Here is a 17,344-nt window from a genome sequence, read left to right as displayed (position 1 = left end):
CTGCCATGTTAGTGGTGTAGATGATACGTGGCATGCTACAAAACTTAAAAATAAATATTAGTAAGCTTGCAAACTCTATGCAACTGTATAGGGTGTAGTATACCAGTCATGAAAAGTCACATGTGCAAATCGCCATGCTTACACAAAAATGTTACCTTAAACACTAATGCAATTAAAGTACTCAAACGTTATTACTCAAAAACTAAAAGAAACTAAGGCTACAGAACTATGCATGAACTTTATGGAACTAGCCATAAAATAGCAAAGATCATTGGATTAATGAACACACAATTCTGTTTTGGGTTAACTGAGAATGGGGTAGCTGGGCAAACAAGAGTACCGTTGGAGGCAGAAGTAAACTGTGAAATGTTTGAACTTAAACTGCAGGGATTTATTTGGTGCCTGATTTGAGTGATTCAATATAAATGCTTAAATAACTGAATTGTAAAACAATGTAAAAAAGCAAATGAACAAACTGCATCTTTTGAATTGTTTAATATTAATATGTATTTCTGAAATTAGAAATATCACTATTTTCTTAGATGAAAATGACTACCCTGATGACCCATTTCCCCCAATCAATGAATTACATTTATACAACTTATACAAGGCTGATTGCAACTGGGAACAACAATATTAAAATTAATGTTTAATAGATACAAAGTTATTTTCTCTGCACAACACAGTATTCTAGGAGTTCCTATGCCCCTTTCAAAATAGTTTTGTATTAGCATTAAACTATTTAAGTGCAAACATTGTTTTTATTTTTGTATATAAAATCTGATTGCAGCATCCATCTTCCTGAATTACAGTTTCAAGCCAGAAAGTAATCACTTTCTTCTCCACAAGTGCATTCCAGGTTTTCTTCTAACCATTTCTGGTTAAAATAAAATCAGTGCAAGATACACAAGAGAAATACTAATTTGTACAATCATCTAACTTACTGGGAATTTTCAAAAACATACTCTTACCATATATATATATATATATATATATATATATACATATATATATATATGTGTATATATATATATATACACACACACACACACACATATATATATATATATATATATATACACATATACACATAGCTATATCAATTTATATACATATATATGCTTAAATTATATTCAACTTTAAAAGTAGAAAGCAAAGAAACATGTTTTTTTTCTTCTAAATTGGTTAACTGCAATACCAAAGGATCAATTTTTAAAAATAAAAATAAAGATTTGTCTTTTGGTTCGCAGCCTAGAAATAGAATGAAATAAGAAACCACTTCCATAATGCCTTTTTGAAGTTCTATTCAATTCGCATAGCACAAAATATGCACTCTGGGTTTAGATAGTTTTTGCTGTCTGGATGAAGAAAACGTCCTTGTCCCATTGTCATTACGTCTTTCTTGTAGTGAATGTTTCACTAGCAGTAGTGTGGTGGCTATACTACAGTTCCACTTGGAGAATTGGCTTGGTTTTGGGATGGCAATAAACCCTGCAAACAAAGCAGTTTATATTAATCCAGCAAATGAACTCAACATTAACACAACATTCCACTTACGAGAACAGATTTACTATTTATTGAAAAGGTTATTTAAACTTAATTTACGATATTCAACTGCAACTACTGATTTCTTGACAATACTGCCACTACTGTAAAAAAAGAAAAAAAAAAGAGAAAAAAAGGGGGTAAATTAAAAGACTGTCTTTATTCGCCTGTGAATATACTTCTCCTAAGAGGAGAAAAGAATATCCTGCATCTTACGCTGCAGCAAAATATATTTCAAAGAAACCTTTGTCGAAATGCTTAGTTAATTTGGCAATAAAAGCACTGCATTCAAACTCACAAAGCAAGCATAAAATTATTACTGTTGTAATCAGTGCTCCAGTCATTACTTCATTTCAGGCAGGCAGTGCATCCTACCTTTTCACACTCATTCGTAAAACACTGTATAGTGTAAATGTTCAATCATATGTAATTTACTTTGTATTAGATGTAACAAGACCGTTGACCATGTTAACAGCAGCGTCCTCAAACTAAGTATCAGATTTTATACTAATTAATAAAATCCACCAATAATGAGTTTAAAATATGAACAAGCTAATCATTTCACGTCAAAGGTTATTTTTGTTCAACATCTTATAACTGCATGGATAAATGAATGTTCTTCCTTGCCATTTAAATCATCCATGTTCATTTTTAAATAAACATTTTGCAACTTGAGGCTTCTACATCTAGAGCAAAGTAGGCATACAAATGACAGAAAGGCACTATACAAATGCTAGTAACACATCAGGCTCCAAGGTGCACAATTTAGTACAACAACTATTTTGTTACTGAAAAATACAGCTAACAAACTGCAAGCTTGAGTGAAACCAAATCTACCATGTTGCTTTCAAATTCATAAAATGTAATGTAAATTGGAGGTTAGCTGAAATTATGCAATGCACATTGAAGTATTTTATTTTATCATAATTTAAGAATCTCCAATGTGGCCATTTGCCTTTATATTTAAGATTAAGAAATAAAATGAAATGTGCGATACATCAAATTCTTATTGTTCAGTACTGTACACTGATTCAAAAGATCAACAATCAAAGACTTTGCTCCTTAACATTTGCAATGCTGAATATAAGTAAAAATCTTATTAAAAGATGTTATGAAAAGATCTCTTTTGCTGGGGGACATTAAAAGCTATTTCCTATCTTTATCAAGTGTTGAATTGTTTTTACTGTTAATTCCTCTGGGGTTCTACCTAATGAGACACATTAATCTGTGCGGGAAAGTGAACAGCATATTAAATAATAGACATTAAATCTTTCAAGACCAAACGGTCCAGTCAATTTGCATGGAGTTAAAATGATAAAGATAATTCATAATTTTCATCCTATGACATATAACAAAATTGTAAGTATCCTAGCTCTTAACTAAGTTTCAAGTTGTATTCTAACTGATAATGGTTCTGTGCGAGTAGCAAAGTGCCCATCAGGTCTTAATCCAAGGAAAAGCCATTTACAGACAATCCTGTAAGCGGGCCTCGGTTTCCTACATCTTCAGCGCCATGGTGTCAACTTACTGGCCCTCATCAACATTCTCCTGTGGTTGTGAATGTGTCCATATCATGCGTGTCCCTCAATGCCCGCAGCATGCGCCCCTGCACTTCTAAAAACCTTCAGCTACCTTCTCATCCTTTCTGTTGACCCTCATTTCAAATCTTACACTTGTGCCGGTTCTATAATATTTCTATGCCAAGCAACCACAATGAGGCCTTGAGGGCAAAGACAGCCAACAGCTTTAGATTGGCTTTACGAGCACCAGGCCTAGTGATGTGAACCAGTGGAGAATCTTTCCCGTCTTAGAGTGTGGGATAATCTATAATAGACACCGCCTGGGGGAGACCTTCGGTCGGGCTTCCTTAAACCTCTGTAATATAACTGCAACCTCATCCCGGAAACTCTTCATTGTAGCATACTCCCATGTAGGGTGTATATGTATGTGGCTTCGGCAGCACCATATCTCGGACAGGCTACAATCCTTTTGGGACAGGTTTTTCTTAATTTCATCTGGATCAAGTAGGTGCAGTGCAAGAAGCTGAAAAGGTACTAGTTTAGCTGAAAAGAAAATTGTAATCAACATTGTTTCAGGTTTACTTCTCTTGTTTGAAATCAACTACTTTAAAATATATACACAGTTTGCATTGCATTAGATTATAAAGACAGACCGAAAAGACAGAAAATTATTTTTTAAGTAAAGTGTGGTATGAAATGTGTTAAACAAAAACTCAGTACGAGGCAAAAGCCTTGTTGCAGAAGAGATACTTAAATAATGCGGACAATGAAGGTCTATCAAAAATAGAAGTGACATCACACAGTTTAAAGCATTAATACTTCAAGCACACATTTTTCTTGAATGATGAAGTAACAGCTGTCAAAGAATAACAATGCACAAAAGTAAAAGCTGGAAAAGTAGTTAATTAATCCTATACTGAAAACCTAAAAGAAGTTGTCAATCTAATAGCACTGTTCCATCTACAAATGTCCAATCTAAAAGTTTACCACCATGATGGATAGGAAACTGTTGTATCAATTTAATTGTTTACATCAGGAGAAAAGAAATTCAACTCCATTCACAGAAAGATATCATATTACATGCCAAGCTTATATAGTACAGACAGCTAGCTGTAAACAACCACACAACTTTGACTGACAGTTAAACTACAACGATAGCATTATTTATTAGCATTAGTTTAATTATATAGGTTGTTAACCTAATAAAGTGCTAACAGCGCTTTCCACACAAATTACACCCATACAACAGGTTAGAGTGGTGATTAAACTGTATACTTTCAAGAAAAGTGTACTCAGTAACTAAAAATGGACTTAAATGGTATCTTAAAAATGGGAAGTGACTGTACATGAAAAAGCATTTCATGTGCAACATAATATGTAAAAGGAGGGGGGGAAAAAAATCATCAATTACTATGCTCATGAATAGTTGCCACTTTCAAATTAGGCCACTGCATAAAACACACTGTATATCTGTGTCAGCATAAACTGTAAAATAAGAGAACACTGTAAATAACCACACACCTGTTACAATTCTGCAGCAGTGGTTTTATTAGCTAATCTGAAATTAATTCTCATAGCAAAGACCAGGCATGTAAAAATGTATTCTATAGTAAACAAGCTAGGGAATATCATTTTGCAATCTAACAAGACACAATGTAACTGTTGAAATGCTGCCCGTCACACCGTGAGCTTGCAAAGAATGTCCATTCACCAAAATTGAGAATCCTAGCTTCCACTTCTCAGAACAGAAAAAAAAAAAAAAAAAATATTTTGCATTTCAGAAAATCTGAGAATTTTTGCACTTATGCATTCAAGACAGCATAACATTTTAGATAGCCCAAAAATATTTAAACACCACCAATTTTGTACATTTGTTATGTCTAGGTACTATAGCTGACCTCCAATGTGTGAGAATGTTTTTTCGCCACAAACAGCGACCTGACCATCCACTTGCATTAATGTGAACAGGAGCTATCTAGATTTGAGGTGCCATGGATTATATAGTCAGTTTGTCCAATTGGTGAATCCCACTGTCAAGAATGTATCTCACTATATGCCAAACCACTTGTCAACAGCGAGCTTAGTTGGAAAAGAACCATAGTACATAAGTAGTCAAAGTCAGGGGCCCTTCCACCTCCAGCATAAGTCGCTTGATCATAATTTTTGGCCAATATTGTGCAGACGTGTTCCAATATAAATTTTATAGGACTTCAAAACAATAGAATTTAAGTCTAACCTCCCTCACGTCACTACCGTCTGTAATCATCAGTTAGTTTCCACTCCTTTGTATAGTCTGCTAACAACTGTGCGATTGGGTTAGTCAGTATTTGTGTTTTTGTCCCAGAGAACTGGAGAAGAGGTTTATCATCCAATCACTGTATAGTGCGGATATTAATCTGTTGTCTCAACCTTATGTCTTTAAGTAGGAGAGCATGGGAGATTCAGATAGGAAATAAGGGCCAGGGCCAAACCTACTTCAGGTACAATTGAGAACTGTCTATATAGCTCCACAAGTGTACTGGGAGTAGTTGGAATTCCATAATCAGCGAGTCGAACGGTCTAAATCATGCCTGTGTAACCATATCATCTATAGTACATACCCTACGTGCTGACTAGGCAGCAGTGAGCCAACCATACACTTCTAATAACCAGGTGCTCATAGAGTAGTAGCCAAAATATCAAAATATAGTTAAAACATTGATAGAAAAAGGAAAACGTTCATTTTTTTTTTTTCAAGTGCAAATTCTCTTTTAACAATAACCATCTGCAATGTGTCAAGCAAGATACTTTCTGAAGTGATTAGTGAATAAGAAAGAGGAAACTCCATTGTCTAAATAATTAAGCAGGAGCAGCCTAAGTTGGTTGGGATTCCACATTATAACCCGAAGAGACAGGTTTCTGACCTTCCACAAGAAACTTAAGTTCAACCCCAGGTCTCATGATAGAATCTGGAAGGTAAATTGGTAAAAGGAAGGAAAATACCACCTGTAAAATGTTCTTCATGCATTAACCCTAATCCTTCAAAGAGTAAATGGGCCAGGAAGAAGCAAAGGTCTGAGGATCCGTTGACTTAACTATCAAACAAAAGCAATACTATAAACTGCCTTCTATGTCTGAATTTGTTTATTGCATCCCATTTCATTTTTAACATAGAATTACTTTTGCCGATACTAACTCTAATGTCCATGATGGGTTATGAACTGGGTTCAGGGTGTGGTGCAATCTGCTTATTTGACAATTCACATACAATCTGTATCTCAAAACGTCACAGCAGACCATGTATAGTACTATCAAACCCCTGGAAGGGACATTGATGAAAGTGGCTCTAAAATGAAGGACATCGACTCGAGTGGTGGAAACATGGCTAGCGTGATGTGTAAAGCAATTCCATCCTACTATTACAGTCAATGCTACAAGCATGATCAACATCCTCTTTTCAAAGGACATTGTTCCATGCTCAAATGTATTCCAACCACACCATTTGGATTATATACATACATACAACTGGTCAATCTGTAACTTATCATACCCCAGGAGAAAACTACCTAAAAAAAAAGAGTGAACTCAAGCTCCTGCGCAATGATGAACAGATGAGTTTCAGACAACTGAGGGGAACCCACACTAGCTAGCCAAGAGCAAGGAAATCCCCACAATGCTCGACCAAGACAAAGCAAGTACGCTTCAGTAGTGTGCAACACAAGGCAATCCTATAACACTATAGGAGCAGGCAGGGGTAAAGAGATTAGCATTAGAATGGGTCCAAACTTCCCAAAACAATAGGAATACAGTAGATAGGTGGGAAAGCCTATGGGCATGTGTGGACCCTTCCATACTCTACAATGCCATGCAAAGTAATTTGGAGATCTGTCTATCCCTATGCTTAATATTATTTGTCATTTGTGTAGAAATGAGCTACCATTAACTTCAATCACCTGCATGTCACTGATTGGTAAGTTCACATCCAAAGGCAAATGACCTAATGCTTAAAGATCAACAAATGCCTTGGCCAAGTTGAACACTAGATGATAGAAAACATTTCTGTCTGACTGGTGCAAAAACAGCAATCATGGTGCTGGAAAGGGAAATTAACAAAATAATTCTTCTTGACTTGCCCTAGGCTTTGGGACATTTCCAAACCCATGACATGAACATTTCGTTTTTAGCATATTTTATTGATATATATATATATATCTATCTCACATTCTTCCTTAGATTACTCAGAAGAACACAAGTACATGCACAAACAGAGCTCCACAGCAATACCACATGGAGGTGACCAGAGTCTTGGCCTCGGAATTGAATTCCTCAGTATTCTGGGGAAATGTGAAACTGAGGCACTCTCAACATCTAACTTCTGAAAATACTGGGCTGTGAACTTATGAACTCCTGCTTTTTCCTCCCATCATTCTCACCAGGGAAAACATATTCTGAATATAGCGAGTAGTACCTGTAAGTCCTTCAACAGACCTGCAATCAAAGTTTCTCTCTAGGAGAGACAGGCCGAGCCCAGCCACAGCTGCCCTCACATAATCTTCACACTCCTGTCTTTGACCTTGCATTTTATAACTTTTGCCTCCTATATGTCTCAATGAATTTACCATCCACTCTGGAAAATGTCCTTATGTCACTTCTGAACATTTTATAGACATCCAGAACCCCGCAAAGTCTCCATAATATCACTACTTTACCCAACCCTTTAAGTAATATTAATCTTAACTTATCTGTAAGAGTTCTGATTCATGTGTTGCAAAATTTAATTCCACATTTTAAAGGAAGGTCACCAGAAATGAGAACTTTATATTAGGTTAGACTTCACCAGGGGTGTGGAATTTATTAAAATATCTACTTGCCCAGGGGACAGGTTGCTTCTCAAATCTACTTGTCCTGTAAAAAGATCTACTTGTCCCTCTGGTGTGGCGACAAATTATGGCAGCAATCTCATTATGTAAGAGCTCTGATAATAGCCTCTCTGATTGTGACAGGGCTACTATCATAGTAGAGCTTGAATACTTGCAGTTTCAATCCCTACTGTAGCAATTTCTTTATTTTGCCACCTTTCTGCAGATCTGCATACTGGGGCTGGAGGAAGCAGTAAGCAATAGTTCCAGGGCTGGAATGCCTTTGAGTCTGCAAACCTACTAACCTGCATGTTTTAAAGATTTTCTCTAATATTTTCCCATAATAAGAAACGTTGGATATTTACTCCTGACAATGAAAGAATTAGAACTTCTTCCAGGGTTGGGAAGAAAGTGGCTGGAGGGAAAATGAACTTGCAAATGCTCAACAGATTTTCACATGAGCAAATCTACACATGCGTATTTACCCATGCTAAAATACAGTTCACAAATATTTTATAGGGGTACGATTTCTTGGTATACTTCTCTTGAAAGCCACTAATTCAAAGACATACACCCTGGGTGCACTTTTGTGACTTTCTTTAAGAATTTGGGGCCACATGTAGGTAGGTTCAGATTTGCGAGTCGCAAATCCGAATGTAGGATGTGTTCCTGACACCATCTGCGATTCGCAAGGGGGTCGCAAATGCCCACCTCATGAATAATCATGAGGTGGGTTGCAATTTGCAACCCCCTTACGAATGGCGGCCCTCACATGGATGGTGGCCTGCTGGAGACAGCAGACCAGCATGTCTGTGACTGCTTTTCAATAAAGGAAAACAAGATGCATTACAAAAACAAAAAATGAAATGTTTTAGTTTAATTTTTTCAGAGCAGGCAGTGGTCCACAGAACCACTGCCTGCTCTGATTTTTTTTTTTTTTTTTTACAGTGACATTCACAATGGGGAAGGAGTCCCATGGGGACCCCTTCCCTTTTGCGAATGGGTTAGCACCCATTTGAAATGGGTACAAACTGCAACTGGTTTGCGCCCGCGGTCACAAAACAATCCTACATTGCACTGCGAGTCGCAATTAGGAAGGGAACACCCCTTCCTAATTGCGAGTCGCAAACCCGTTTTGCGATTCGGTAACCAGGTTACCGAATCACAAAACTGGGTTTGTGCATCGCGATGTGCTTTTTGCACGTCGCAAACAGCGAAATTCACTGTTTGCGACATGCAAAAAGCTACCTACATGAGGGTCTTGGTCCCTAATTAGGTCTGGTGTTAAAGACATTTTGTTTTTATTAAACTTCTATTTCTCTCTCTATCGGCTGGCTTTACTGTGAGTGATCGCATCCTGCTCTTCCACAAGGAGCATATTGGCACACAAAGTAGTTTAGTTCAGTGTCAGGAACTACAGTGGCAATCAGTGACGTAATGAAACTGGAGGGAGCCCCTTTGCAAAGAACATGGAGGAGCCCCCTCGTCAGACTCACTCAGGGCAGGTGCTGTGCTGAAGGGGTCCCCTGGAGGGCGGCTGCAGGGCCTTTGTTATGCCACTGGTGGCAACGTGTGCTTTTAGAGTTCAAAAACTTTTGGGGGGGTTTTGCCAGTGTTTGTTACAATGTTGAGGGCCTGGTAGCTCCCACAACAATAAAGTGTTACAAAAGCCATGTCAAAACAAGACACGCATTGATGAAACTAAAAGACTTATAAAAATAAGTCAGATCAGTTGACTTTTCAGTGTTTGTTTATTTTCATGTTTCCCATAATCGTGTTGAAAATGGTTACGCTGAATTTCCATTAGAAATATTTTTGGGAAATACTAGCATGCATCAACACATTTTACTAAATGACACTTCAAAGAAATAGCACCTAAAATGTTATGGTAGCGAAACTTTTTCCCTACTTGCATTTTTTCTGAACATTTTACTTTAAAAGCAAAGACTCTGCTCTCTTGCTTACAAGCTTCTGCAAACATTTGGATCTAATCCGAGAGCATTCTGGGAGCATTATACTTAGCCTCATAGCCTAAACTTTTCAAACATGTGTGTACACTTTTTTTTTTTGTAGTACTGGAACCAATGTCAGTAGTGAAGTGTGACCTTAAAACATTTATTTACAGCACTCACCCTAATAATGAAGGCTTTCAAATAATGAACCATAAATACAAGTTCGAACAGCATTATCTTTTGGAAACACATTACCTCAACTGCAGAGAGTTCTACTCTCTGTAAACTGGCAGCCAAAAGGTTTGTGCTGCAGAGGGTTGGGCCTACTTGTCCCAAGGACAAAGTAAACATGAAAACTTGTTGCCCTTGACACCGAACAAGATGTCCCGGGCGATAGGAATTCCACATCCCTGCTTCACCATTGATTTATAAAATGGTAACATACATTGCCTATTTTCTGGTTAACCCCCATAAATACCCCCTATGTTACCCTAGCTCTCAGGACAGCACTGCCAGTTTGTTTGGAAAATGTAAGACCATTAAAGAACAATGGAAAATTTGAGTAATGCTATACTTCAGTTGCCTGTCAAATGCACCAAGAGACCCTGTTAGACCTGACAGCCTTAGTGGTGGTCTTCCCCCAACTTTTTGCCTGCCTCCCTCAATTTATCTGATCTCCTTTTTGCTGGTTTTAGGACTCTGTAAATTTTACCAATGCTGACCAGTGCTAAAGTACTTGAGCTCTCTCCCCTGAATGGGCACATTTAATTTGCCTAATAAAATGCACTAGAGGTGTGGGGGGGGGGGGGGAGCAGGGGGGGGGGGGTTTGAGGGGTCTGTAAATGAAATGCTACTAGTGGCCTGAAGCACTGATTGTGCCATCCACCTAAGTAGCCCCTTAACCATGTACTAGGTTTGCTGTTGTTAGGTTTGTGTTTGCAGTTACACTGCCACATCGACTTGGTATTTAAAAGTACTTGCCAAGCCTTAAATTCCCACCCCCAAGGTAAGGTACATCAGACTAACTGGATGGAGCCAGCTCACCTTACAGAACACCGCCTCCATCATGAACACTGTCCACCTAGGGGCCCCAACAAACCTTTGCCCTCGCCATATCTTCAACTTAAGCAAAACCAGAACTAGTCACCTACCACCACCTTGTTAAACACCCGAACTGCCACAGCCACCTGCCTCGAGGACTGGGAACATGCAGAAGTCAACGCTCTACTACAGAAACCATCAGGCAACCCCAGTACCTCAAACTACTGACCGATCTCCTTGCTCCCGTTTCCGGCCATAGTATGAGAAAAAGTAATCAACCCTCCTCACATCTAGAATGGAACCTCATACTGGACTCCTCCCAATCCGGATTCTGCAGCAACCACAGCACCGAGACAGCAGAGAGGCTACCGACAACATCCAAGCCCTACTTAACTGAGGAGAGATTTCAGCTGAGCCTCCTAGATCTCTTGGAAACCGTCGAAACAGTCTCCCACCACACACTCATCACAAGGCTGCACAATATAGTAACCTAAGGAGCTGCTCTCAGATAGATCAACTTTTTCCTTACTAGAAGAACGCAAATGCTTACCTTCCCCCATCATCTCCAGACCCAAGGAAATCTGTGGAGTAGCCTCAGGAGTCTCACTCAGGCCCATCCTCTTCAACGCTTATTTGACACCTCTGGACATCAGCGAAAGGCTCAACATCATATCCTAATGCTGACAACAAAACTCATCCTCTCCCTCTCTGAAGACACCACCAACACCAAGACTAACTTCAAAAACTGCATGACAGACGTTGCCAACTGGATGAACGACAACTGACAGAAGCCCAACACAGACAAGGCAGGGGTACTGATCTTTGGAAACAAAAGCTCCCATTGAGACACATCCTGGTGGCCCTGAGAACTCTGACCAAATCCCACTGACCATGCTAGGAACCTATGCATCATTCTGGACAACAAGCTAACATTGACGAGTCAGGGCTAACTCAGTCTCCTCTGCCTGCTTTTACATCCTCAGCATGCTGCACCAGATATTCAAATGGCTACCCCAAAGTTGATGGTCCTCATCTCAATCCGACTGGACTGCAGCTATACAGAACCCTGCAGCCAGACACATCTTGGATCTCCCGAGACAAACCCATATCACCCCTTACATCAGGGAACTCCACTGGCTCCCTGTACAGAAAGGATGGCAGTTCAAGCTCCTGACCCACGCACATATGGCCCAACACACCTGCGGACCTGCCTATTTGAACCATTGCCTGAACTTCCATCAGCCCAGACGACACATCTAACCCCCTAGCTCTAACACTCAATCTGTGCATCCACTGTAGCAGACGTGGAGAACCCTTCTTCTCCTACCTAGCAGCAAAGACATGGAACGAGCTACCTTTTTATCTCCAGACCTCACCATCTCTTCCAGAGTTCTGAAAGTCTCTCAAGACCTGGCTATTTGACTAATCAACTGGACCCTGCCAGTGCCTGGCTATCCTCACTGGTGAAAAGAAGTGTTCTACAAATTTGATTAATTAATTGAAGAGTAGTTAAAGGATGTTTCAAGGCAAAAGATACAGAAAAAAGTGTGTCTGCTGTGTTTTAACCCATAAAATGAGGAGTGTGTGAAACGGACAGTCAGTGCATCCTCCAAAAGTACTAAGAAGAACAAAAACAAGTAATGTAACCATGTCCTATCGGAAGATGTTTTTCTCTTAATCAGAAGAGACTTGAAGCACTAATTCAGTGACTTTTCTGTACCATCATCCTTGGACATTTGTAAAATGGACAAAAGTGTCATTCTTCATCATAGAGGTTTGCCCCTCTCAAGCAGCAAATGTTGCAAGGTCAGCACTCCACAAGCTTTTTTGCTTATATTTTTGTTTGGTGGAGTGACAATGCGTATGTGGAATGTCTCCTTTCTCAGGTAATTTTTTCACCCTGGGGACAGTCAATGAACAGTTCAAATTCTGTAGTGTTTGGCTAAAACGTGTACTGCTTTTCTTTAACACACACAGATTCTAGAATATTAGCAACCTTAAGTCAAAGGGCCTGATTTAGAGTTTGGTGAATAGTATTTACTCCATCAGGGCGGCGGAGTAAAGTACTCTGTTGCACTGAAAGAATATCCATCTGCCAAATTTAGAGATGTCTGCCAGCCCAGTGGACATCTTTTGCATTGGCAGGACTCGCCGTCACGGAGCTTAAAGTCAATGCATTCAAAGTCTGATGGACAGATCAGTTAACATGATAGAGCTGTACAGCACTCAATCTGTTTGATTTTTTTTATATTTTATTCTCAAATACAAATATCCCAAATTTGGATTTTGTTTTTGAATATAAAAATCAATCACCCCCCTTGCCTTGGGAGTTTTCTCAAATGGGGTGGGGGTTATTTTGCCCCCTACCACCAGGTTTTACCTGGCCTTTTGATTGCCCATTTTAAATAGGACAGGCAGAAAAACTACAAGACCTCTTGTGGCCCTCACTCTGTCACAGTGTCAGAGGTGTATGTCGGCCTTGGAATGAATGAGGCAGGCGGAATTGCAGTTTAGCAGAAAGGGCACTCGGTCAGCTTTGCAACAGAGTACTCTGTCCACTAACTTCTAAATTGGGTCCCTAGTCTCTGCCATATGTGTTGATATGTTTCTGTCCTCCGTGTCACTGTCCACTCCAGAGAAAACTAATTTAATCGGAGGTTTGGAGGAAAAGGTGTGGCTGCTCCTAGTATAAAAAGGACAGCAAAGGTGGATTCTCTTTTGAGTAGAACCACATGAACAAACACCCCCCTCATGAAAGACCAGCTGTAACCAGAACAGGCTCTATTCTGGAATCACTTATAATTGGTTGATTACTTGCTACAGCTGCTAGTTGAAGGTATGCTAACCGACCTGAAAGATACAAAAAAATACTCGTAAACTCTTAAAGACATGACTTTTGACTTTGAAAACAAACCAGATCATGATCAGTTTGTATGTAAACTCATAAAACATCTCACAAACTACCTTGAGGGTGGTTGTAAAAACTACATACAAGAGAGCTCAGAATAATAGGAAGTCTCCCATAGAAAGACATACTAAACAACAGCACAATAGATGTATCTACCTTAGTGTCCCACTCTAATCATTTTAGGAAATTTTAACAAATGGAGATAAGATGCTGGGTTAAAATGAGGAAGAAGCATTAGGGACATGGTAACGCACTTGACCAAAGAGGCTAACCCAGGATACATGGACATGTTTCTGCCATGCTCCGTAAGCTGCTTCTGGTGAAGAGAAAACATTTTTTCCTTTTAGCTGCAGCCCAATAGGTGATACCTGCAGTAGTTATCCATCTTATCTTGTCAACAATGAGGGAGATGAAACTTCACAAAAAAAGCCTCATACTGTATAACAGTTGGAAGAGCATCTTAGGACACCTACTGCTAACAAAATGGATACCATTAATTTGCAAATGCAGTCACCAGATCCTTGGTGTGATCCGACATACCAAAGTGTCACAATGACATTTTCAGTGTCTTCTAGCTGGTTCCCACTCAGCTCCAGATGGTTTTATAGTTTGGTCTCTTGTCACATTCAGTTTGATTTCAACAGAGAGAAATCAGCTTCTTATGTATCTAATCGGAATGGTAAAATCAAACCATTAAATGGTCTTCAAAAGAATTCAGGGAAAGTAGCTTATGGCATACTTCCTGTTAATTCGGCATGTTCTTGCGGCAAGATCAACTCCAAGGTCAGAGCAGCAGCTATATTATCAGACGCAGCTATTTTATCAAACACCAAATATCTGACTACATGTGAGCTTTTAGTCACTGAGGGCCATATTTATACTCTGTTTGCGCCGGATTTGCGTAGTCTTTTTTTACGCAAATCCGACGCAAAACGAACTCCATATTTATACTCTGGCGTTAGACGCGTCTAGCGTCAAAGTTCATGGAGTTTGCGTCATTTTTTAGCGTGGACACCTTCCTTGCGTTAATGATATGCAAGGTAGGCGTTCCCTACTAAAAAATGACTCCGAGGCATGTGCGTCGTATTTATACTCCCGGGCAAAAATGACGTCCAGCCACGTTTGCGTCATTTTTTAACGCCTGCTCAGGGCAGGCGTTAAGGGACCTGTGGGCTCGGAAGGAGCCCAGAGGTGCCCTCCCATGCCCCCAGGGACACCCCCTGCCACACTTGCCCACCCCAGGAGGACGCCCAAGGATAGAGGGACCCATCCCAGGGAACTTAAGGTAAGTTCAGGTAAGTATTTTTCTTTTTTTTTTTTGTGGCATAGGGGGGCCTGATTTGTGCCCCCCTACATGCCACTATGCCCAATGGCCATGCCCAGGGGACATAAGTCCCCTGGGCATGGCCATTGGGCAAGGGGGCATGACTCCTGTCTTGCTAAGACAGGAGTCATTTCAATGGGGGTTCGGAGTAAAAAAAAACGGCGCAAATTGGGTTGAGTCGAAAATTTTGCTTCAGCCTGACTTGCCCAATTTTTTGACGCCCAACCTCCATATTCCCCTACGCCGGCGCTGCCTGGTGTAAGTCATTTTTTTTGACGCACACCACTCCGCAGCGCCGGCTAACGTCATTGAATAAATACGGCGCCCGCATGGCGCTTCAGAATGGCGTTAGCCGGCGTTAAATTTTTTGACGCACAACTGCGTTGGCGCAGTTGTGCGCGTCGAAAAGTATAAATATGGCCCTGAATCTTCCAAACTCATTTTAAGGCTTAACACTGGTTTGTCAAAAACAGCACTCCACACGTGGCATCACCTCAGTTTTGCCTCCTAATGGCCTTCCTAATTCTTTAATACATGTCTTTGGTCCTTCAGAGAAAGCCATTTAGAAACAATCTGCCAGTTGTAGATTGCTAGAACAGGTTCATACTTTGAAACTGAATACAACTTTCTACTGCAATATTAATCCCATTCAGAAGCTGGACGGCAGTTTCTGGGTGTCTGTTTGTTGGCATCTATCTTCTCCATAACCTGGTCAGTATATAGCTGTGCATATAGGCAAGGGAGGATAAGCTATTTTGTTAACTTTGCCTTGGACCAAGTTAGTTTGATGTTTTTGACACTTTATTTCACAAGTCCATGAAACTTTTCTGAAAAGAACAATAAAACTTAGTCTTGTGCAGTCAAGCACGCAATCTTTTTAACTTTCACCCGGCTTGGGTGAAATGCTTGGCAGAGAAATCTGGATTACAAATTCTTTATGCCTATATCCTAGGCTGTGACCATGCCAGCAAAATTACGTTTGCCTGGTTCAATCCCCTCGCTCATTTTAAAATTCGTTTTTTGGCATGTAGTGTGCATATTTTACTGATAATGGAGCACCTCAACCAAGTCAAAAAGCGAAAGAGAGGATACAGTTATTAAACAGGAGACTTATCCAAATAAGGAAATCTTTACGCCTCTGGATACACCTTGATCCATACTGCACCCTATCTTTGTCAGATACTTCACTGACACCTCCACTATTTTAAGATACCCTTACAATAGTTGGAAAGATGTATAAAGTAACTGATACCAAAAACAGACACTGTCTGGATGGAGGGGCCTAAATAATTAAATCTTAGAAATAGCAATACAGAAAAACTACAGGTTACAAAAATTGTGTAAATAATTAGCTTTTTTTTTTATCGACTAACTCAAAAAAATGAAATTAATGTGTTAGCTTCCCAATTCTATTTATAAGTCAACCCTTTCCTCCCTCAGAAAAATGATTATGCTAAACTGCACAGCCGCATTCTCAAATCAGTCACTTCTTTCTCTGGAATTACTGATACTATCATGCAGATCTCAAGTGGGCAACATTATTTCTAGACTCATGTGTTATATGATGGTACTTTTTACAAGGAAACTGCCTCTAGTCTCCTGCATCTGGCATTATATATTTGTGCTCTGTGCAAGTTAACTGTACCTGGTTGATACTGGAAATAAGCTACTTGTACAAAATTGTGCATTTTCTATTAAATAACCGTAAATGCCTCAGACTGATCAGGATTGCGAAGACTAAAGAAAACGTTTGTATATACTGGAGCACACTGAAAGGCAAGTTGTTTTTTTTCTTTTCAAGATAGCCAATTGGTAAGAGGATCTAGTCTCTGGATCGCGATCATTTTTCTTTTTAGTCAAAAAAGAACACACACTTGAATGTTCCGATGTTGTACTCCAGTGTATATGTCAAACACTACCCAAAAGTAATCCTAACTAGTCATGCTGCCTTGGTTGTACACTGCCTAACACCACAGCAATATGATTTAAGTGTAGCTATTTTCAAGCAGACCAACTATCCCAGGGCACCCTGAGAATAGCTACACCTGCATCATACTGTTTGAAGCCAAAGTAATGTTCTATGATCTCAGATTAAGGATGCACATCAAAGTCCTCTCGTCAGCTTTTCAGGGGGTGGAGGAACAGAACAGTTATTTGTGATTTCAGCAGGGCCCCTTGACAGAGATACAGCAACACAAGCACATACATTTAAAGTG

The 17,344-nt window shown here is 39.6% G+C and overlaps 1 protein-coding gene across 2 annotated transcripts in view; it reads right to left on the bottom strand.

Moving 5' to 3' along the window:
• Positions 1–479: 479 nt before the first annotated feature.
• The window catches only part of WDR20 (WD repeat domain 20), a 232,694-nt gene continuing 215,829 nt past the window's right edge, over positions 480–17,344 (bottom strand). For both annotated transcript variants that reach the window (XM_069208352.1, XM_069208351.1), the window contains one exon: positions 480–1,491. In XM_069208352.1, the coding sequence (XP_069064453.1) occupies positions 1,438–1,491 (54 nt within the window). In that variant the 3' untranslated portion in view covers positions 480–1,437. The remainder of the gene's footprint in view (positions 1,492–17,344) is intronic.

This window comes from Pleurodeles waltl, chromosome 9, assembly GCF_031143425.1.
Source record: "Pleurodeles waltl isolate 20211129_DDA chromosome 9, aPleWal1.hap1.20221129, whole genome shotgun sequence".
Taxonomy (NCBI): Eukaryota; Metazoa; Chordata; class Amphibia; order Caudata; family Salamandridae; genus Pleurodeles; species Pleurodeles waltl.
Note: the sequence above shows the minus strand (reverse complement) of the source record. Positions and strands in the feature narration are given on the sequence as shown.